The sequence below is a fragment of the Chiloscyllium plagiosum genome, chromosome 3 (genome assembly GCF_004010195.1).
Source record: "Chiloscyllium plagiosum isolate BGI_BamShark_2017 chromosome 3, ASM401019v2, whole genome shotgun sequence".
Lineage (NCBI taxonomy): Eukaryota > Metazoa > Chordata > Chondrichthyes > Orectolobiformes > Hemiscylliidae > Chiloscyllium > Chiloscyllium plagiosum.
In genome coordinates this window covers 113,411,507-113,434,628 of record NC_057712.1, presented here as the reverse complement: position 1 = coordinate 113,434,628, position 23,122 = coordinate 113,411,507, and the positions used below count along the sequence as shown (strand labels likewise).

At 44.0% G+C, this 23,122-nt stretch overlaps 1 protein-coding gene across 1 annotated transcript in view; it reads left to right on the top strand.

The window, feature by feature from the left end:
- The window catches only part of LOC122540029 (D-aspartate oxidase-like), a 21,419-nt gene extending 18,650 nt beyond the window's left edge, over positions 1 to 2,769 (top strand). The window contains exon 2 of the mRNA XM_043675345.1: positions 1,770 to 2,769. Coding sequence (XP_043531280.1) covers positions 1,770 to 2,343 — 574 coding nt within the window. The 3' untranslated portion in view covers positions 2,344 to 2,769. The remainder of the gene's footprint in view (positions 1 to 1,769) is intronic.
- The last annotated feature ends 20,353 nt before the right edge of the window (positions 2,770 to 23,122 follow it).

Here is a 23,122-nt window from a genome sequence, read left to right as displayed (position 1 = left end):
TGGTGGAACTGGTCCTCCTGGGAGCAGATACGGCGGAGGCGGAGGAATTGGGAATACGGGATGGCATTTTTGCAAGAGGTAGGGTGGGAAGAGGTGTAATCCAGGTAGCTGTGGGAGTTGGTGGGTTTGTAAAAAATGTCTTGAAGGGTGGGGCCTATCCCACCATGTGAATTAACTCTTTCATGTTTAAACCAATTTGTATAACACCCCTCACTGTTTCTCATCAGTTTTTTTTTCAATTGCTCCCCTTTGTTCTGAAAATTGGTTCATATCTTCAGTTTGAAAAACGGGTAAAAGGAGGGACATTAATTTTGTCTCCCTTCTCCTCAGATTCTTATTGATCAAATTGTAAGTTGCCAACATTTTGAATTTTTTTTTCAGGTCTCTTAACATTCACAATTTCCTTTGATTATTTTTATTGTGCATGCTTGTAATTGTTTACAGATCCAAATTGCAACCCAATATGGCCTGTTACCATGTTACAGAATGTCTGATGCTTTGTTGTTTAACTTCACGTAAAGGGTCCCAGATTACAAATTGCAGTAAAATGGCATATTTTAAAACAGAATGACTTTGCACAGATTTAAAAAGCTGACACTGCCTGCACCAGGTCATCATGGGCCGCGAGTTGTAAGTGTGTAATAAAAGCTGACAAACCAGTTTGTGACTATCACAGTTCTGAATCTTTATAGCAAACTGAGATAATAAGAACTAGCTGGGCCATCTTTTAATGAGATGGGGAAGGGCAAAAAAGCAGGCTTGCATTCTTTAAACATACAAAGGAGCAAGAGAAAGAGCAGGATTGATTGAGAGGTGAATCACCGAATAGGTAAGGAAGCTGAGAGTATTTGAGAAACTCAGAAAGATAACAGATGACAGGTGTGGAGGCAGTCCGGCAAGAGTTGAGTGTTCTAGGCAGCTGAGGCAAGATATGGCAATTCTGAACAACCTCATGCCTGAAGCCAGCAGAATTAGAAGACTGACCGTGAAAATTGAACAAGTATAGATTAACAGGGAGAACAGTCTTAATTATTTTTTCTTTACGGGTGGAGGTTGTTGTTTGAATCAGTCTGATCGCGTTTGTTACTCAGTGCCTTCACCAACTGTCTGTAAAGTTAAGTTACAGTTTTTTTTTATCTTCCCTGTCTTACTAAGCTGTTCTAGTTTCCTTTTAAAAAGATTAGAGAAGCAGACATGAAAGCATCTGCGATCTCCAGTTCAGATCATAAGCTACTGTTACAACCTCGGGGTATGCTATTGTAATCATGAGAAATTCAGCACTTCAGGGGCAGCGTTGACAGTAAGTCCTGGGCTCATTTCCAGAAATCGCCAGAGTACCCTCGAGAATATCTATGACAGGTTTGAAATTTCTAACTTTGAATGCCTGGATTTCTCAGACTTTTGATCCTTTTTAAGTTCAGATACTCTTCAGCTCGTTAGGGAATGGTCTTTGACTGTGCCTGCCTGCCATTAGTTATTATGATTACACAATGTAGCTGATACCAGAGTAGCAGGCAGTGATGGTCCAGCAGTTCTGTCAGTCACTGGGGATGAGTCTATTGGGTGAAGGAAAAAAGATTGTGATAGGTAAAGGAAGTCAAGGGGAAAGAGGCACAAATCTCTGTTAGCCATGTGACACGCAATGTGATCAAGACAGGTTATAAAGGCGAGGGAGAAAAACTCAGCACTTCCCTTTTTACCCAATGAACCTATTGATAATTGTCAACTATAGAATTCTCTTTGTAAACATGGTGTATTGTTAATTCCAGGTTAAAGAATGCAGGCGGCCAGTTACAGACGGGGAAGATCACAGGTTTCTGGGAACTTCATGGGAAGTATGAGATCATTGTGAACTGTTCAGGTATTGGAGCCAGGGCCCTTACTGGGGACGTGAACGTTTATCCTGTAAGGGGCCAGATTCATAAAGTTCACGCCCCTTGGCTCAAACACTTTGTCCGTGTAGGCGACGGCACCTCTTACATTTACCCAGGAATCTCCAGCGTTACTTTGGGTGGAACAAGGCAGAAAGATGATTGGCGGATGTCAGTCGACCCATCGGACAGCGAGGCCATTTTCAAGGCGTGCTGTGCTTTAGAACCAAGTCTCCAGCGCGCTGGTAAATTATTCGAAGGAGTCGGTCTGAGGCCTGTCAGAGCCGTGCTGAGGCTGGAGAAGGAGAAGCTGGAACGTGAGGGGAGTCACGTGTACTTGGTGCACAATTACGGCCATGGGGGAACTGGGGTTACCTTTCACTGGGGAACCGCGAAGGAAGCTGCCCAACTGGTTCAGGAGTGTGTAACAGAAATAAGATGTCGACCTGTCCGTCTTAAACCTAAACTGTGAACAGGACGTCAGCAAATGATCTCATTGTTATGACAACTTTGGATTCAAACAAAACAACATATAGACAGAGGTAATTCTACAAACATCAATAAAGAGCTTTTATTGGTGATCCAGACAGTAAATCATAATCATAAGAATAATAATAAGAGGGCACAATTTGGAAATCATATATCATTGGAAAAATATCCTGAGGATTTCATTATTCCTATGTCTACAGTAATTAGGTGGTGTGGCTGTTTTGAATAATGGGGTGTAAATGAACAAATCATCAGATAATTGTGTCTTTCTTTGTGAGCAGAACCTATGTGTTTCTAATTTGTATCTTCTGCCTTAACACATCATTGTTTTAATGTCTTTGTGCACAGTGAGGTGGACAATTAAGAAAAATGTTAAAAATTTTCAATAAAATGCTCAGTTATTAACCAATAAAATGAAAATGATGAATTTATTACAAGCACCATCGCCCCCAGCTGCAAGGTTTGATCAAATCTGTCAGTCTTAGGTAAAGTTGCTTGGGTTGTGCTGTAGCAGTTAAGTCACCAATAGTCCCAGAGGACGACTCCCCCATTACAGAGAGACAGCTGCTGCTGGTTTAACCTGAGGGTTCCCACACCTCCATTGAAGGGCAATATTGTGAAGGTAAGGCTTTTTTGGTGACCCTGGCTGGTACAGGAACTGAGCTCACATGGTTCAGCATTACCAATCAGCTGGACAGCCACCTGAACTAACCGATCCCCACTGTGCCAGGGAGAACCACAGAGGTGACAATGCAGCATTGACTCAGGGTAGGTGTGGGCAACTTAAATGATTAAACCATGAAGCTTCCTGTGCACCATGTGACATGGTGAGGCAACGTCTGTGGTGATGAGGCCTACCTCTACCTATCCTTAAAACCCTGAAGGCTGTTGTTGATGTGATCCTGTGTCTGCACAATGCTCCTGGCACTCAGTGTAAAGCCCATTGACCCATTCAGACCTCCTGCCTCTGTTCCTTAAAGGACAGTCTGTTCAGACTGTGTATCATCTATCCACCCATATTATAGCAGTGATATTGATGTATTGATGTTCATAATAATGTTTATTTCATGAATTTCAGTTTGTATATGCTCACAGACTTCTTCATACAGTATCCCATCTGCTGCCTGTGGTTCACCATAACTGCAGTCAAGCTGTACCTGTATGGAATGTCCCGCTGGTCATTCTTCTCCATGTGGTGAATCCAGAGGTTGCAGGGACACTGTTACACAATGTTATCAGAGGGCTGTCAACTCTACACTAGGGCACTGTGGGTGCTCTCCTGTTTAGCATATTCAAGGTTGAAGTAGAGTTCTGGTCCTTCAGGGAAGCAAGGAAAATAGGGAAGTGGTGGGAAAGTGGAGATGACGGAAAGGCAGAGCAGGAGCAACAGGCCCTCATGGTCTACAACTGTTCCTATTTGTTTTGCTCTTGCCTTCTTCTGTTTTTTGGAAACAGGTAAGAAAGCCTGTCCAAAGCTCCCCAGATTAGATATATTCTTGCTACATTTTATGTAACTCCACCCTGCAGTTTCTCCACAGACTAGTTGGTGCAGAGATTGTGGCACAAGATGGTACCTGCCCACTTCAGACATTGTTCGCTCAAAGAATCCTTCATAAGGATTTTGGGTAATCCAAGATGGAGGATGGGAAAAAATTTGTGACTGTAAGAGGTGCTCCTTTTTTGGAGATATTTTCAATGTTGGAGCTGACTTCCTCGAATTCTAGGAGAAGTAATTACTGTTTTATAAGCTGTTGCATTTTTTGGAACTTCAGGGAAAAAAAATCAAAACAATGGCACTTGGAGTGCAGGTTCATTGTTCCTTGAAAGTGGAGTCGCAGGTATATAGGATAATGAAGAAGACATTTGGTATGCTTGCCTTTATTGGTCAGAGCATTGAGTATAGAAGTTGGGAGGTCATTTTGTGGCTGTACAGGACATTGGTTAAGCCACTTATGGAATACTGCGTTCAATTCTGTTCTCCTTTCTATCGGAAAGATGTTGTGAAACTTGAAAGGGTTCAGAAAAGATTTACAAGGAAGTTGCCAGGGTTGGAGGATTTGAGCTGCACTCCAAAGTCTTTTTGTTCAGCAACAGTCCCCAGGATCTTACCATTAAGTGTATAAGTCCTGCCCTGATTTGCCTTTCCAAAATTAAGCTCCATCTGCCACTCCTCAGTCCTTTGGCCCATCTGATCAAGATGCCATTGTAATCTGAGGTAACCTCTTTGTTGTACCTTACTCCTCTGATTTTGGTGTCATCTGCAAACATACTAACGATAACTCCTATGTTCACATCCAAATCATTTCTATAAATGACCAAAAGCAGTTCTGAAAAGCAACCCTCCACCGTCACTTTCTGTCTTCCAAGTTTGAGCCAGTTCTCCCTGTATTCCTTGCTAGTCAGTCTACCATGAGGAACCTTGTCGAACGCCTTAACTGAAGGCCATATAGATCACACCCACCGATCTGCCTTCATCAATTGTCTTCCTTAATTCTTTAAAAAAACTCAATTTGGTTAGTCAGACATGACCTCCCATGCACAAAGACTTTCTAAAAAATCTTTACTGAACATCTCACTGGTGAGATGTTGCCAGTGGACTCGACAACCAAACACGTGGGACTTTCAAAGCTTTCCAGTGGCAAATCCATTGGTGTAGTATCAGTTCACTGCCAGCTGGTGGCACACTCATGCCTCCTAAATGGCATAAAGCATTAGCCATCCATCCAAGACACATAGGCAGGAGGATCACTAATAGATGGTTTAGGGGGACTGATATTGATGTGTTTTCAATAGTGCTGTTGCTAAAGCAACCAAGTGACCAGAAACATTGAAATTCCGTTTGGCATTCTAATTATGGATCTCAATGAAGTTCCTGTGTCAAGCCCTTTAATAAAACAAACGATCTGCACAGGAGTTCTCCATGGATCTGATATCCATTGAACTAAATGTAACGCACTGAGAAATTTGGCCCTTTTGACTGTGCTGAGTGGTTATAGAAAGATATTTCATCAGCTAACCTTGTCTCCTTCAGGGTGAAAGTTGGGGGTTGGACAAGAGGAAGAGGGGATCTCCCTTACAACCCATTGATCAAGTCGGGTTGAAAACGTTCACATTTAAAGTTTCTACACCTATTATTTGGTAAGAGGTTAGCAAAGAAAAACAGCTATTTATAAAATAAAATTTCGCTAATCATATCCTGCAAAAGGAGCAACAGACAAAAGAAAAGCAAGTGTTTGTGCTGCACAATAAACAGAAACATGAAAAATATCCCTCTGCGGAAGGCTGCTCCTCATTATTGTATTATCTGGAAATGAGAGCATCATTACACAAATGTGATGGATGGCTCACACATACTTAATGAGAAAGGGCAGTACTGAACTGAAAAAGAAATCAGCTGAAGGCAGAATGCATTATTAATTTTGGTTCCAGTGCTGACTTACCCTGTGAAGCAATTGTACATGTGGAATCAAGCTCTGGAGGACTCAAAGTGTGAATTCTGAACTCCAGAGCAAATAATGACCAAGGGCTCCTGAGTGAGGGCTGGAAAAAAGATCAGAGCATGTTTCATCCAACACGTCTGCTGCATAACAGTGTGTCTCTTCTGCTCACCACCCGGTCTCCCAATTTCTAATAAAGAGACGTTCCTCCAACCCACTGTATATTTGAATACACAATGTCACATCTCTCCGACAGCAATGATTATGTGAATGTATGGACCTCATTTGGCCAGCCCTGTGGGGGCTTGGAGGCAGGAGCATGTAAAACGGTGGGAGCTCATGGAGCAGGATTATGATTGAGTCCATTAGGCAGCCGATTAAGCCTGCTTTTTCACAGGTTTTCAGTAATTTTCCAGTGGGCAGGAGGATCCCACAGAGATTCAGCAGCTCAGCAATTCAGAGGCAGGTGTAGTGTGGCTGTAACCAGCAGCCACTGACTGAGGCACAGCTCAGGGGGGTGATGGCTGGGACCGTCAGAGGGATTGCTGAGTGTAAAGCTCATACGTCAGGTGTCCAGGTTCCTGGCTTCACTGTGAATGCCGCAAAGGGAGATGGGAGACCTGCAGTCTGAGTTTGATTAGATTGCTTACAGTGTGGAATCAGGCCCTACGGCCCAACAAGTCCACACACCAACCCGCTGAAGCGTAACCCACCCAGACCCATTCCCCTATATTTGCCCCTTCACCTAACACTACGGGCAATTTAGCGTGGCCAATTCACCTAACCTGCACATTTTTCGATTATGGGAGGAAACCAGAGCACCTGGAGGAAACCCACGCAGACATAGGGAGAACGTGCAAACACCACACAGAGAGTCGCCTGAGGCGGGAATCAAACCCGGGTCTCTGGCGCTGTGAGGCAGCAGTGCTACCCCTGTGTCACCGTGGAAGTGAGAGAGAGAGACATTTAGAGATGTGATTGGCACACAGGCATTAAAGACAGTTGAATGTTCAAAGACAATGGCACCCAGTGCCAACAGAGCACAGAAGCCAAGTTTCATGGAGAGGTCAGAATGCCAGAGCATGGTCCCTGTCTCTGTGGGTAGGGGTTGAGTTGGCAGTGAAGGTGACTGTGCCACACAGTGTTTCCCTGGCAAGGCTATTTCAGGGATCTGCTGGGGACATGTCTGGGAGCTTTCAGACAGCTCTCTGTCCTATCCTTGATTGAGAGAGGAGGGAAATGCATCATTTGTTGCACCAATCAGGTTACTCCCGCTGAGAGTGCAATTGGGTTCAGTGTCCAGGCAAGGACTCACACAGACAAACACATAGAGACAGAGACACACACGCGGACAGAAACACAAACACAGACAGACATACAGACAGACACGCACACAGATAGACATACAGAGACAGAGACACAGGCGGACAGACACACATACAGACATACAGACAGACACACACATACTGACAGACAGACACACACAGACACACATACACATAGACATACAGAGACACAGGCGGACAGACACACACACATACAGACAGATAGACACAACAGAGACAGAGACACACATAGACAGATACACAGAGACAGAGACACACACACCGGACAGACAAATAGACATACAGTCCTAGACACATACACATACAGACACACACAGACACTGCCATCAAAGCTCCCTTGAAGCACTCTGCTTTTTTTGTGAACAGAAATGCTCAAATTATCTGCCACCCCCACAGTGCTCCTCTGGGTATGTGCAAGGTTCCTGGAAAACTCTGAGGTGGAAAAGTCCAGAGATACTCCCAGAATCTCAATTGTTGGCACATCATTGTAATCTCAATTAATTATTAAACCACAGTCAGTGCATCAGCCATTGTGATAAGTGAAAACGGAGGCACCCACAATGCCTTTGATATTAACCAGAGGGTGATAGGGAAAAGTCCAGTGGGAGTCTGTAGTGTCTAATGAACTTGGCAACCGGGAAAAGGGTATTTCAGCAGGTTAAATAAAACCTGCAGATTTCTGCAAATGACAACAACCCACAGTGTCTGGGCAACATCTGTCCTTGACATTCACGTGATAGCTATACAGAGGATATTATTGGCTCGTGACTTTTGGAATGCTAATTTGACGCCTGCTGTCCTTTAGTGGAGATCTTGCGATGGCCCAATTTGGCAAAATAATGATTTAAACAACAGGAAATGCTCAGCAGGTCAGGTGGCATCAGTGGAGAGAGAAAACCAGTTACGGAGTGATAGTGTCATCGAGCATTCGGTCCAACTGTTCTGACAGGTTTCCCCAACTGAACTAGTCCCATTTACCTGCATTTGGTTTATATTCCTTTAAACCTTTCCTATTCATGTATCTGTATAAATATCTTTTGAACGTTGCAATTGTACTTGCCGCCGCCACCACTTCCTCTGGCAGCTTTCCCTAGCAGAGCAATCCCCGAATTTCATGCTGTGGCCTTACCATTGTCTTGTACAGCCATAACATGATGCTGCTGCTCCTGCACTCAATGCTTGGAACAGTCAACAGTTCAGATCTGTGGCTTTGTGGTAGAAGTGAGGAGAAACAGAAATGTAACAGGTTTTGAGCAAGTGAAAGGGAGAACTGGACAGGAAAGTCAAAAGGGAACATGGCAAGGCGGAAGGCAGGACAGGTTAAATAGCAAAAGATTTTGTTGTGCAAAAGTCGAAGGGAACGGTAAAAATGTTAAACTGGAAAGGAAGTAATTTGGGATCAGGAGCTTGTCCTAAATTAGAACTTTCTCCCATGCACCATCCCACTGCCTGGGTTAGAGATTAAAATCATGATTTTGAAAACTTCTCTTAGATCTCCTCTCAACTTTCTTCTCTTAAGGAGGACAGTCCCAATTTCTTTAATCTATCCTTGTAACTGAAGTTCCTCATCCTGAGCCATTCCTGTAGATTGTTTCTGTCTTCGATGCATTCACACCCTTCCTCGGTCTCTGCTAACAAAGCCCAGGACACTGTGTGCTTTATTCACTGCTGTCTCCACCTGTCCTGCCACCTTCAGTGATCTGTGCACAGAAACACCGAGGTCCCTCTGCTCCTGCACCCCATGCAGAATGATAGCTTCCATTTTATATTGTCTTTCAGTGTTCTTCCGAACAAAGTGCACCACCTGATACATCTCTGCATCGGAGCTCCCTGGTCAGGACCACCCGCTGCACCAACTTGTCAATCAATACCACAGTTCCACACTGTCCTCTTCACAGGTCACAAGTTTTCTAAGTGAATTCTTAAAAAATAATCCAGCATGTGGCACTGACCTTTTTTCTGTTGAACTTTATTCTTTCCTGGAATGTGGGCATTGGCAACAAGGCCAGAAGCTGTTGCCCATCCCTAAGTGCCCTTAGATTTCATGGCTCGCTGGGCCATTTCAGAGGGCAGTTAAGAGTCAACCATGTGCCTGGAGTCACAAATGGGCCAGAGTGGGTGAGGATGACGGATTTCCTCCCCTAAAGGATCTGAGTGAACTTCAAGGTACCTTCCCTTTGCAGTCCCCTCGTTGTTTTCTTGAGCTCCACTGGAATATTGCGTGCAATCCTGGTCTCCTTCCTATCTTGAAAGGGTTCAGAAAAGATTTACAAGGATGTTGCCAGGGTTGGAGTACGTGTATGGAATGAGCTGCCAGAGGATGTGGTGGAGGCTGGTACAATTACAACATTTAAGAGGCATTTGGATGGGTATATGAATAGGAAGGGTTTGGAGGATATAAGCCAGGTGCTGGCAGGTGGGACTAGATTGGCTTGGGAGATATCTGGTCGGCATGGACAGGTTGGACCGAAGGGTCAGTTTCCATGCTGTACATCTCTATTACTCTATGATTCTATATCAGTTTCAGTCACATCAACCACTCCCTATGGCTGATTCCAAAGGTTGGACAATGGCATCACAGGTAGCCCAGGCCTGTTGTCCAGCAACTGCAGCTATGAGGAGAAATTGGTCAAACTTGGTTTGTTTTCACTTGAACATCAAAGGCTTGGGGGGGGGTGACCTGATAGAAGTTTACAAAATCATGAGGGGCATGGATAGTCGGAGCCTTTTACCTCAGGGTAGACACGTCAAGTACAAGGGACATGATTTAAAGTGAAAGGGGGCATGATTAAAGGAGATTTGAGAGGCATGCCTCCCACAGCATGTGGTAAGTACCTGGAATACACTGCCAGAGAAGGTGATGGAGGTGGATACACTGGCCGCCTTTAAGAGGCACCTTGACAGATACATGAATAAACAGAGCTTCACCTGCCTCTCCTCCGGTGGGCCCGATGTGGTCTTCTCTACATCATGGGACCAAATGTAAACTAAGGAAACATTTCACCAAACATCTCAGCTTGGCCTGTAAGGGCAACTTGACCTCCCGGTCACTGCCCATTTCAATTCCCCTTCCGAATCCCTTTCCGACATGTCCATCTTCAGCCTCTTCCATTGCTGCAGTGAATCAGACTACAAATTGGAGGAGCAACACCTCATCTTCTGCCTGGGCACCCTAAAGCCCAGAGGACTCAAATTTGAGTTCTCCAATTTCAAATAACCTTCCCACCCAGCCCCAGCCTCCCTTTCCAGCCCCGCTTCCTCCCTTCCATCCCTCTGACCAACCCCTCCTTCCAGCTACCAACCAGATTCATCCTTCCCATCGACCAACCAGGCCGTACTCACCTCCTGTGTTCTCCTATTACTACCTCACCATTCTGCCCACCTAAACCCTCCTCCCACCACCCCAAACCTTTTATCTGCAGCTCCCACTAACTTCAGCTCCAGTCCTGAAGAAGGGTTCTCCCAAAGTGTTGACTTCTCCACCTCCTGATGCTGCCAGGCTTGTCGTGTTCTTCCAGCCACCTGCCTGTCTACTTTTGATTCTAGCATCTGCAGTTTTTTTGTCTCTAATTAAGACACATGAATTGGCAGGGAATAGGGGATATGGACCGTGGAGAGGTGGAAGATTTTCGTTTAGAAAGGCATCATGTGTTGGCGCTGTATTGATGGGCTGAAGGGCCTGTTCCTGTGCTGCAATGTCCTTTAATGAATGAGCAGAAAATTAGGTGGATCAGAAACATCTGAACCACCCAGTCACAGAATAAGTCTGGCAATTCACAACACAAAACTCCCCTGCCCTGTGCACATCAAATCCAATAGGATGCAGCAGAGACAAAGTAGAACATCAGCAAATTCTTACTGGCAGTGTAAGTGAGGTAATGCTGACATACAGACAGATGGGATTTTGCTGCCAAATTCCTCTTCAGCACAGGAAACAGAAGAATAAAATTGAGCATAAGCCTTTTCTGCATAAAGAGCACAAATTATTTATTGCATAAATTGAATCTATAACATATTTGAATGATTCTCTTCCCTGAAAGACTACTAATATTTCAGGGATGCACAAACGGATGGCAATGTGATTAGTAAGGGCTTTCCCACACATCATCCTGGTTGCTCTATCCAGGTAAGTGCTTTGCTTTGAACACCTTCAGCTGATATTTCTTCCTGCTAAATGGAATCTTCCTGAACCAAGATGTTCTCTTTCTGCCTCCGATGCTTCATCAATTATAAACCACATCAGGATGTGTTACTCATTCTGTCAATGGATGCAAATTGGATTCAAGGGGCTTCCCTCTGGTATTACATTTAGAGAAAATAGCACCAAAACATCTCTTTGAATGATTCAAATAAATTGACTGGAAAACAGGGGTAATGATCTGCAAGTCTGAATTTTTTGCAGTTGTAAATGTTTAGCCAAATATTGTTGTGTGTCTGTTTCATGTGCTTGGTCTACTTGCCACTGTTAAAGGTGTCTGGATATTTCTGCTGTAAAAAGATGAAACGACTGAAATAGGAAATGTATTGTTCATGTTTTTTTTTTCCAAGATTTTACGGATTCTATCATGTTCCCAGTGGATTGGAAGCTATCAAATACATCACCACTACTCAGGAAAGGAGGTGAAAGCAAAATCAAAGAACAACAGGCCCTGTTACCATGACATCAGTCATTGGGAAAATGCTGGAAGCTAATTTTGGTCAAGTCTTAGTGACACACTTAGAAAATCACAGTATCATCAGACAAACTCAGCATGGGATACGAAAGGGAAATTGAGTTTGACAGATTTATTCCACCATTTCGAGGATATAAATAACCTTCCTGCTTCCCGCTTTCTTGCTGCTGCATGGACATACAAGGTGGCTTCTGGGAACGGAAGGCCTGCATTGACACACCGATCAATGTGTGCGGAGTTTCCCAGCGGCTGCACAGCCACACAGCTTCACAGGAATGTCAGATGTAACAAGTAAAGTAAATAAAGGATACCTGTAGATGTAGTGTATTTCCATAAGGCATTTGATAAGATGAGGTGAGAGTGACTGCCTGTGGCATCACGGCAGCAGTTGACTGGTTATTATGGAGCCCGAGCAAAACTGGATCATCGGGAATCAGGGAGACTCTCCACTGGTTGGAGTCACACCTGGCAGATTGGAAGATGGTTGTGGGGGTTGGTGGTCAGTCATTGCTGTTCCAGGATGCCTCTGCAGGAGTTCCTCAAGATAGTGTCCTCAGACCAGCCACCTTCAGCTGCTTCATCAACGACCTGGTGCTGGGTGCTCCGGTCTCCTCCCACAGTCCAAAGAAATTGTAAGGGATAGGATTTATGAACATCTGGATAGGAATAATGTGATCAAAGATAGTCAGCATGGTTTGGGAGTTGGCTGGCTGGAAGAAGACAGAGGGTAGTAGTTGATGGCAAAGTTTCTTCATGGAGTGCCGTCACTAGCGGTGTTCCGCAAGGATCTGTTTTGGGACCATTGCTGTTTGTCATTTTTATAAATGACCTGGAAGAGGGGTTAGAAGGTTGGGTGAGCAAGTTTGCGGATGATACGAAAGTCGGTGGAGTTGTTGACAGTGAGGAAGGATGTGGCAGGTTACAGCAGGATATAGAGAAGCTGCTGAGCTGGGCAGAAAGGTGGCAAATGGAGTTCAATGTAGGTAAGTATGAGTTGATTCACTTTGGTAAGAGTAACAAAAAGATGGAGCACTGGGCTAATGTTCAGGTACTTGGTAGTGTGGATGAGCAGAGGGATCTTGGTGTCCATGTACACAGATCTTTGGAAGTTGCCACCCAGGTAAATAGTGTGGTGAAGAAGGTATATGGCGTACTGGCTTTTATTGGTAGAGGAATTGAGTTTCGGAGTACTGAGGTCATGTTGCAGTTGTATAAGACTCTGGTGCTGCCGCATCTGGAGTATTGTGTGCAGTTTTGGTCGTCATACTATAGGAAGGATGTGGAGGCACTGGAGGAGGTTTACCAGGATGTTGCCTGGTATGGTAGAAAGATCGTATTAGGAAAGGCTGAGGCACTTGGGGTTGTTTTCATTGGAGAAAAGAAGGTTTAGGGGTGACTTGATAGAGGTGTACAAGATGATTAGGGGTTTAGATAGGGTTGACCGCGAGAACCTTTTTCCACGTATGGAGTCAGCTATTACGAGGGGGCATAGCTTTAAATTAAGGGGTGGTAGGTATAGGACAGATGTTAGGGGTAGATTCTTTACTCAGCGAGTCGTAAGTTCATGGAATGCCCTGCCAGTAGCAGTGGTGGACTCTCCCTCTTTATTGGCATTTAGACGGGCATTGGATAGGCATATGGAGGATAGTGGGCTAGTGTAGGTTAGGTGGGCTTGGATCGGCGCAACATCGAGGGCCAAAGGGTCTGTACTGCGCTGTATTCTTCTATGTTCTATGTAAATGCAGGTTAGGTGATTGGCCATGCTAAGTTGCCCATAATGTCCATGGATGTGTAGGTTAGCAGGATTCGCCGTGGTAATTGCAGGGATACAGGGACTGAGTGGGATTTGGAGTGTTGATGTGGATGTGATGGGCTGTATAGCCTCCTTCCTCCCTGTCTGGATTCGCTGATACTACAAAAGCAGGTAACAGGCTAGGAATGCTGCAGGCAGTGAATCTATCATCTACAAGTCAGGAGTATGCTGGAATACTCCCCTTGTGCCTGGATGTGTGCAGCTCCAACAACACTCGCAGAAGTGGTATTATTTGTTGATGCTGTGTTGACATGTTCTCCATTCAGCCTATATCAGCCTCCAGCAGAATCTGGACAGTATCCAGACCTGGGCTGTTAGGTGGTGAGGCTGTATCTGTGTCACCTAAACAAAAGGAAGCCGCTCATTATTCTTAATTACAAACAGCAATGAGTACTCCCCATCAATATTCCAGCTCTCATCACTGACCAGTAGTTGAACTTGACATACTACCTCAACACTATGGCTGTCTAAACAGAGGAAAGTCTGGATACTTTGTGAAAGCTGACTCCACTTCTGACCCCAAAGCCATCAATATGGTAGTCAGGGAAGTGATGGAATAAAGGTCATACCACCATAATCCTAGTGGACCACAGGGCTACCCTCTCATCACAGAAAGGCAATTGGCCATAGTTTAACTTGAGGGGAGGGGAGAAGGTCCTGCATTGTAACCTTCGTCAGTAAGGGAATTGAACCCACAATATCAGCATTACTCTGCATCAGAGACCAACTGAGCTAACTGACCCTCACGTACTTAATGCTCAACTGAACTTGTGCAATTGCAACAAACATTTAGCTGCTCAACACTATCCAGAACAGAACAATATGCTTAACCAATGCACTGGCACTGTACCTAATATCCACCTTCACCAGCTCAGTGTGTACCAGCTCAGGATGCCATGCAGCAATTCACCAAGTCATAATGAGACCAATTCCATCCCTTGCAAACGTTACCACTGAGAAGGACATGGCAACATTATCACAGCCAAGGTCCTCTCTACATCACAAAGCATTCAGATTTGTACGCGTCATTCCTCCCTTGTTGCTGGCTCAGTTTCCCTGAATTTCCCAGATGGTAGGAGTGTTTTCACTACACAGAATACAGGCATCAGGTCACCAGCCTTTCCAAGCATCTGAGAAAGGGGGATTAAATATGGCTTTGTCAGCATCACTTATGCCCTAAGGCTGCATGGTTTATTTTTGTAAATAAAACACAAGTTAACATACATGAGATTCTGTCTGGCAAGTCAAATGTAGAAAGAAAAATCATAAGCTCTGCAAATATGTCAAACTGGCTTTAAGAGAATGAATTTCCTCAACAAACAGTTTGCTAACTTGCTGGTGTCAGTTTCGATCAAGAGCTGAGCTGTAGAGGAGAGAGCAGCAGGATGTTATGGGAAGATTTGGCATCAACTGGAATAGATTTGTAAAGTGCAATGAGGTGATTTAAAAATTGAAATTCTTCACTGGTTGTATCCTTTCAATCTCAAGAGTCCTATCTTTCAAATTCAAGAGGATTCATGCATCACTATCCCTGAGTGCTTCATCAGGGAATAAGGCCAATCATCTCTGGATGACTAAGTATTAAATCAAACAAGTTGTGCTCTTTAGTAACTCTCCCTCATGTATTGAATAAAGAAGCAATCATTTAGTCTACCACTGTCTAACTCATGCTTGTCTCACTTGCTGCTTACATCAGATCATTAACTGCATGAACAGTTCAAATCCCCCCAGTAACTACAGTGTATTGCTTCGCAACGTTTTCTGTATTTTTTACCTGTTATCTTTTATTTATTCATTCACAGCATGTGGGTGTCACTGACTGAGCTGGCACTTATTGCCCAACCTGACCTGAATTTGCCCAGAGCATAGTTAAGGGTCAGCTACAGTTACCATAGGTCTGGAGTCACATGTAAGCCAGACCAAGTAAAGGCAGCAGATTTCCCTTCTCCGGAGGGACATTCATGAAACTGTGGGTTTTTACAGCAATTGACGATGGTTATGTGGTCAAAAAGTGTGGCGTTGGAACAGCAGATCGTGAGGTGGAGGGGGGGAAATCAATTTGGAAACTAGTGAAGTTGATGGTGATACCTCATCCCAGATCTGACCCTCAAATGTGGCACCGTCCCCATGACCTGTCCCACCTGTCCATCTTCCTTCCCACCTATCCACTCCACCCTCCCCATCAACCCTATCACCATCAGCCTCACTTCCATCCACCTATCACCTTCAGTTACCTTCCCCCAGCCCCACCCTCACCCCCACCCTCCTATTTATCTCTCAGCTCCCTTTCCTGCCCACATTCCTGATGAAGGGCTTATGTCCGAAACGTTGACTCTCCTGCTCCTTGAAAGCTGCCTGACCTGCTGTGCTTTTCCAACACCACATTTTTCGACTCTGACCCTCCAGCATCTGCAGTCCTCACTTTCACCAAGTGGTGATATTGTCACCATTCGGCTAGACTTGAACTGAGTTAATTTTTCACCATTCGCCATGGTGGGATTCAAACCCATCTCCCCACAGCATTAGAACATTAATGTCCAGTGAAGTTACCACCATGCCATTGTCTCCCCAAGGAGCAACTATTGGACTAATTCATTACTACAGCTGAAGCCTAATCACTCCCTGCGTTGTCATTTAAGAGAGGCTCCTTTACTTCAGTGGCTGTCGAGATACACGGTGGTCATTTTCCTAATGGGTAACTGGTTGACATTGTCCTTCATGGGATCAGCTTTGGGAACGAGGTGGACTCCGGAATGGTAGGCCAGATTGCAACATAGTTCACCCTCCGTGGGAACTCTGGTAATCCCTGGGAACTGTTTCGAATTGACTAGTCAGCCTGATTTAGAATTACAGTCATTATTATCGGGGGGATAAAACTAACACTGAGAGGGGCAGGGGGTGGGGACATAAACCTGCTTCAAAGAATGGGATTGGCTAGTGGGCCGAGCTGTGGCTGGGCAGCTCTGGTTGGTTTGTGATTACTGTACCTCTGAGCACACTGGCTGGGGAGGGGGCTGGGGGGCGGGGGGCAAAAGGAACACAAAACCAAATCAGAAGTAGGCCAATCGGCCCATCAAGTCCGCCCCCAATCAACATGAAGATTAAAGTCATTCATGAATAATATACTGCCTTTTTACATGACCCTATCATCTCCTGATTTATTCTCTTTCCTACAGACCAACTGCTGTTAGGGGTCCTATAGACTACTCACGCGGGTGTCTCCTTTGTGTTGGAGAAGGTGAGGATTGCAGATGCTGGCGATCAGAGTCGAGAGTGTGGTGCTGGAAAAGCTGAAGGGCTCTTGCCCGAAATGTCGATTTTCCTGCTCCTCGGATGCTGCCTCAGCTGCTGTGCTTTTCCAGCACCACACTCTCAACTCTATCACTTTTGTGTTGTTATTTCGGACCTCCACCATCTGGACTGTACGTTCAAGATCATTTCTTGCTATAATACTTATTCCATCGCTAATCAATAATGCTGCCTCACCACCCTTCTCTTCCTGCCTGTCCTTTTGAAAACGGCATATATCCCCTGAATATTTTGTTCCCAGCTCTGAAACACTTGTTATGAAATCTCCGGAATGGTTAGAAAATCTTACCCCTTAACCACTCTCTGTGCCATTAATTCATCAATTTTATTCCAAATGCAATATGTAAAGAGCTGTTAATTTGGCCTTCTAACCGTTATTTCCCATTTTCCTCCTTATTCCTTGCTAACTTTTTTCCTGTGTTTGTGTACTCCATCCCTTCCTATGGCTGCAAATTAACTTCAGTGGAAATTTGAACTGTACCCCAAAGACCAACTTCAAATGCATTTTTTTGGGTGCAATTTCCCTCAAAGTAGAAACTCTACTCCAGTGTCATAATAACTTAGCCCGTACTGTGCTGGGTCTAAGAGATGCAAGGCAGGGCACAGTGAATACTTTACTGACTAAGGACTGTCTTCCAACCATTTACTGAGCATCACCCACAACAGTGCTGTGAAGCCACATTACAATGCAAGCATTGTCGAGTAATTTTCAACACAACATAATTTTGTGGATGAAAGAATGTTGTTGTTCATTAACACTTGTGCCAAACGAGTTGCTTCCTTCTGTATAATTAATGAGACTTGGCTCCTACTCCGTGGTAACTGATGACAATTATTACAACTTGCTGCTGGGGGTGGGGGTGGGAGCACTGGTTTGCGGGTAATAATTGCAGTTTGTATGTGAAGCTGAAGAGAAGCCAACCAACTGTAAGAGAAAAATCCAGCCGTTCTCAATTCCCTGTGGGAAATTTGCAGCAATTACTCACGTAGCTTTCAGTTTTAATGAATAGGCAGTTGTTTGGTGTGGTTGTACATGTTTGTTGGTTCAGCAACAGAATTACAGGTTCATGAGATAGCAGCACTTCCTTAAACAAATCCAGAAATATCCACAGTTAAAAGAAATAATCAAACGTAACACAACACTGGTTTGTGTGCACTTCGGATGGAAGCATATTACTAACGTTGCTATCCAGCTGCTTTCTCACGCAGTAACATTATAATCGGAAATGTTAGTGCCAAATCTACATTTTACAGCAAGAGTAAGACTGAGATACTGTAAGTAGCTCAGGGGAGGAATGAAAAGTGTGGGTAATCAATGGTGAGAAGGGATTTTATTGTTTGGGGAACAAATAAACGTTTCTGAGTGTGAACGTGACACAAGGAGGATATACCATCTTCCCAGTATTAGATCATAGAGTCATAGAATCATTCCTGAAGAAGGGCTAATGCCCGAAACGTCGATTCTCCTGTTGAAAAGTGTGGGTAATCAATGGTGAGAAGGGATTTTATTGTTTGGGGAACAAATAAACGTTTCTGAGTGTGAACGTGACGCAAGGAGGATATACCATCTTCCCAGTATTAGATCATAGAGTCATAGAATCATACAACATGGAAACATACCCTTCGGTCCAACTAATCCATACTGATCGTGATCCCAAACTAAACCAGTTGCCTGGTCCTGGCCCATATCCCTCCAAACCATTCCTAATTACGAATTTATCCAAATGTCTTTTTAACATTGTAATTGTGCCCACATCCACCACTTTCTCAGAAAGTTCATTCAACACATGAGCCACTCTCCGTGTAAACAATTTTCCCCCATGTCTTTTTAAAATCTCACTCCTCTCAACTTAAACATGTACCACATGGTCATGAAAGCCCCTATCCTGGGGAAACAATAACTACAATTAACTCTATCCATGCTCCTCATTATTTTATAAACTCCATAAGGTCACCTCTCAACCTCCAATGCTCCAGTGAAAGAACTCCAAGCCTATGCAGCCTCTCCTTTTAACTCAAACCTCCACACCTGACAACATCATGTTAAATCTCTTCTGAACCCTCTCCACATTATAATATCCTTCCTATACCTAATGGATGTAACTGAGGGATATGGGCTTGGTGCTGGTAGGTGGGACTAGATTGGGTTGGGATATCTGGTCGGCATGGACAGGTTGGACCGAAGGATCTGTTTCTTTGTTGTACATCTCTATGACTCTATGACTCTATATTAAGACCATATGATATCAGAACCAATGAAGGCCATTTGGCCCATCAGATCTGCTCTGCCATTCAATGAAATCAGACCTGATTAGATAATCATCAATCCACTTTCTTCTACTTTATCCCCTTTATACATGTTTTCCCTGCCAATTAAAAACTTGTCTATCTTAGCCTTAAATATACTTTAATGACCCAACCTCTCCAGCTCTCTAGGGTAAAGGATTCACTACCTTCTGAGAAAAAAATGTTCCCCTCAACTCAGTCTTAAATGGACAAGTCTTTACACTGAGATATTGCTCTCTGCTCATTGTCTCTCCTACAAGGGGAAAATCCTCCCCCAGTCTATCCTGCAAAGTCCCTAAGAACCCAATACACTTCAATATGGTATCTCTCATTCAAGCCCAATCTACTCAACCTCATCGAATAAGAAAATCCTTCCATACCTTGAATCAGCATGGTGAACCTTCTCTGGATTGCTTCCATTACCAGTATTTCTTTTTTCAGATCAGAAGATCAATTATCACAGTATTCCAGATGTGGTCTGACCAGTGTCTTGCACAATTTTAGCAAAACCTCACTACTTTTATAACCTATTCCCTCTGAAATAAAGGCAACAGTCCATTATTCACTGAACTTTATTTTGTGATTTCTGCACGAGGACCCCAAATCCCCTTGAGCTGCAGTTTTCTGAAGCCTCTCTCCAATTAAATAATATTCTACTCCCCTGCTCTTGCTGCCAAAGTGCATAACCTCACGTTTTCACACGTTATTCTCCATCTGCCAGGGGTTTCTGCCAAGTCTCTTAATCTATCCATAACCCTCTGTAGACTCTTTGTGTCATCCTCACCATTTGTCTTCCATTTATTTTATTGTGTTGTCGGTAAACTTCGCAATAGTACATTCATTTCCATTATCCAGGTCATTAATATACAGTGTAAATAATTATAGCCCAACATTGACCCTTGTGGCACTCCACTAGCTACAAGTTGCCATTCTAAAAAAAACCATACAAACTCTAACTGTAAATAATTATAGTGTCATATAGCTGTACAACACGGAAACAGACTCTTTGGTCCAACCCACCTATGCCGACCAGATATCCTAGATTAATTGAGTCCCATTTGGCCCTTATCCCTCTAAACCTTTCCAATTCATATACCCATCCAGATGCCTGCGAAATGTTGTAATTGTACCAGCCTCCACCACTTCCTCTGTCAGCTCATTCCACACACACACCACCCGCTGTGTGAAAAAATGGCCCCTTAGGTCCCTTTTAAATCTTTCCCCTCTCACCCTAATCCTCTGCCCTCTAGTTCCGGACTCCCCCACTCTGGAGAAACTCCCTTGTCTATTTACTCTATCCATGTTCCTCGTGATTTTATAAACCTCTATAAGGTCATCCCTCAGTCTCTGAAACTCCAGAGAAAACAGCCCCCTCAGCCTCTCGCTATAGCTCAAAACCTCTAACCCTGGCAACATGCTTGTAAATCTTTTTTGAACTCTTTCAAATTTCACCACATCCTTCCTATAGTAAGGAGACCAGAATTGCACACAATATTTCAACAATGGCCTAACCAATTTCCTGTACAGCCACAACATAATCTCCCAACTCCTAAACTCAATGCATTAACCAATAAAGGCAAGCAATCATGAACTGTCAGCAAATAACTCTACTATTAAAACTCTAATCCCTTACAAATACATAGACCGGGGAAAAATCATGGGTGTTAGGGACAGAGGGCAAGGCAGTTCAGTGATACCTGGTCACAAGGTGGCTAAGATGATTCATGTGTTGATCAGAGCACTATTTCTCAATCTTCCTTCTCCGGATGCTTTCACTGGTTTACAGGAGGCACAGGGTGACTGGCTCATACTTTTAGAAATCTCTGACTCCTTAATTAAAAGTATAGCTTACACCAACTGCTGAAAGACCAATAAACTGTTTTTCTTCAGGTTTAAAGTGACCTTTAGTGCAGAGAACAGAAAGCACACTAGAGCTAGTGGAGTTTCTCCCTGACCTCTTCACAGTCCCAAGCTGTTCAGCTACCTGGGAGCTAATCACATTGCCGTTGTCAGGCAGAAGGCCTTTGTCATTGGTAATTGGTTACTAATACACAGACCAATCAATTTTAGGGGAACCTCGATTATCCAAACGAGATGAGTGGGCATTATTTCGTTTGGATAATCGATTATTCAGNNNCCCCACCATCCACCCCCAGCCCCTCTCCGAAGTATCCGGACTGCACACCAATAATAAAACGGCTGCTGCTGCAGCTGCCTCTGTGGGGTAAGTCTCCAAATAGCGCGTAGACACAGCCACAGCCACACACACAACCTTTTATTGCAAAGTTTTGACAGGTTCCACGTTTGCCCTGCACAGGACAATGTTGGAGAGATTACGTGGGGAAGGGGGGTTTAGGGTAAACCCCTCCAGGGAAGATGTGGGGAGAGAGAGAGGGCACGAGGTCAGCCATTTGGAGACAGTGCCTGTTTAATCACTGTAAACAAAAGACGCGATCACTTGGAAACACGTCTTTGATGTAACGTTTCTATTGGGAACTCAAGATCTCCTTCGGATAATCCGATTTTCGGATAATTGGTATTCGGATAATCGAGATTCTCCTGTACTTGTTGTGGGCTGAATTTTTATGTGTACATACACTTTACTCCAGTGTGTTTGCACCTTCTCCTGCCACTGCTTGAACCAGCAGCTGTGTAAACAGTGCTTACAATGAGTGCCACGTTAGCTGCTTTCAAAAATGTGCAATAACCCTTCAATAATCTTTGATTCCTGAAACAGTTATATTCTCATTTTATACTGCAATCAAAAATACAAAATAAAAAGACATGGGCTTCACAGCAAGAATGTGGATATTATTTTGTGAATCAGACAGAACTTAGGCAAAAGCAAAAACACTTGTCATTGCAACTGAGGAATCGGGAGGGCACAGGGTGAGCTGGAGAAGGCAAAGGATGAGAGATGTATCTTGAACAAGGCAAAGAAATATGGAAGAGAATGTGGCTTCCACCAAGCTTACTCAGTACCTGAAGGAACAGAAATCCATGTCAATGTTTGGTGAAAGGAGGCTTGTGTGGAGTCTCTGATTGGCCAGCAGCCACTGGCAACAGGCCCTGAGGTTTGTGGGATAGCCCTTATCAAGCTGATTGGCTCATGATCTGACAAGCTGTCTCAGTGCCAGCCCTCAGAATTAGGAGAATCACAATCTCAGACTTTAAGGTTAACAATTAATAAATCACTGATTCTATTGTAATCCATTTATCACAGCTTTTCCCATTTACCTAATGCTTCGGTATCTCTTTAATCTCCAGTGTGTGTGCAGGCTGTTGATAGAGCAGGGCCTATTGGCAGTGAAGCAAGCTTCAGTCCTCAATGTCTGACAACATCAGGAGGAGACTCCCAGCATCACTTTCCCAGCCCCAATACCCAATGTGACATGTTTTCCTTTCACACCTTAAAAAAGATAGAACTGTAAAAGGTCATTTTTAAAAGTAAATTTCTTATTTCTTTGTAGATGTCTGGGTCACCCCATTAATGCGGATCTAACCTTAAGCGCAGTGCTGGCAAGGATGCAGCAGGAATAAATATTTAACAAGGAAGCATGAGCAATACCTCCACTTCATCCCTAGAGGGCAGTGGTAGATTAATTTCTGTCAAACCCTATCAAAGCTGTTCAATTAATTTAATACCCTGAACATTTGATGATTCAAAACCGTAAAAGAATATTTCAAATTGGGATGGGTTTCATGTACATTTTTGATAATATTTTGACTGCTATCCCTCTGCCGAGGAATTCTGCAAGCTAATCAATGCAACCTGCTTTAGGGTTGACTGATTCCACAGAGAATGCTGCAGCTCCCACCTTTGAAAGGTGATAAAAGGTGCACTGCGTCAGTCAGAGTGATAAGATTCTGCTGGTGGCTACATCACCATCCACATACT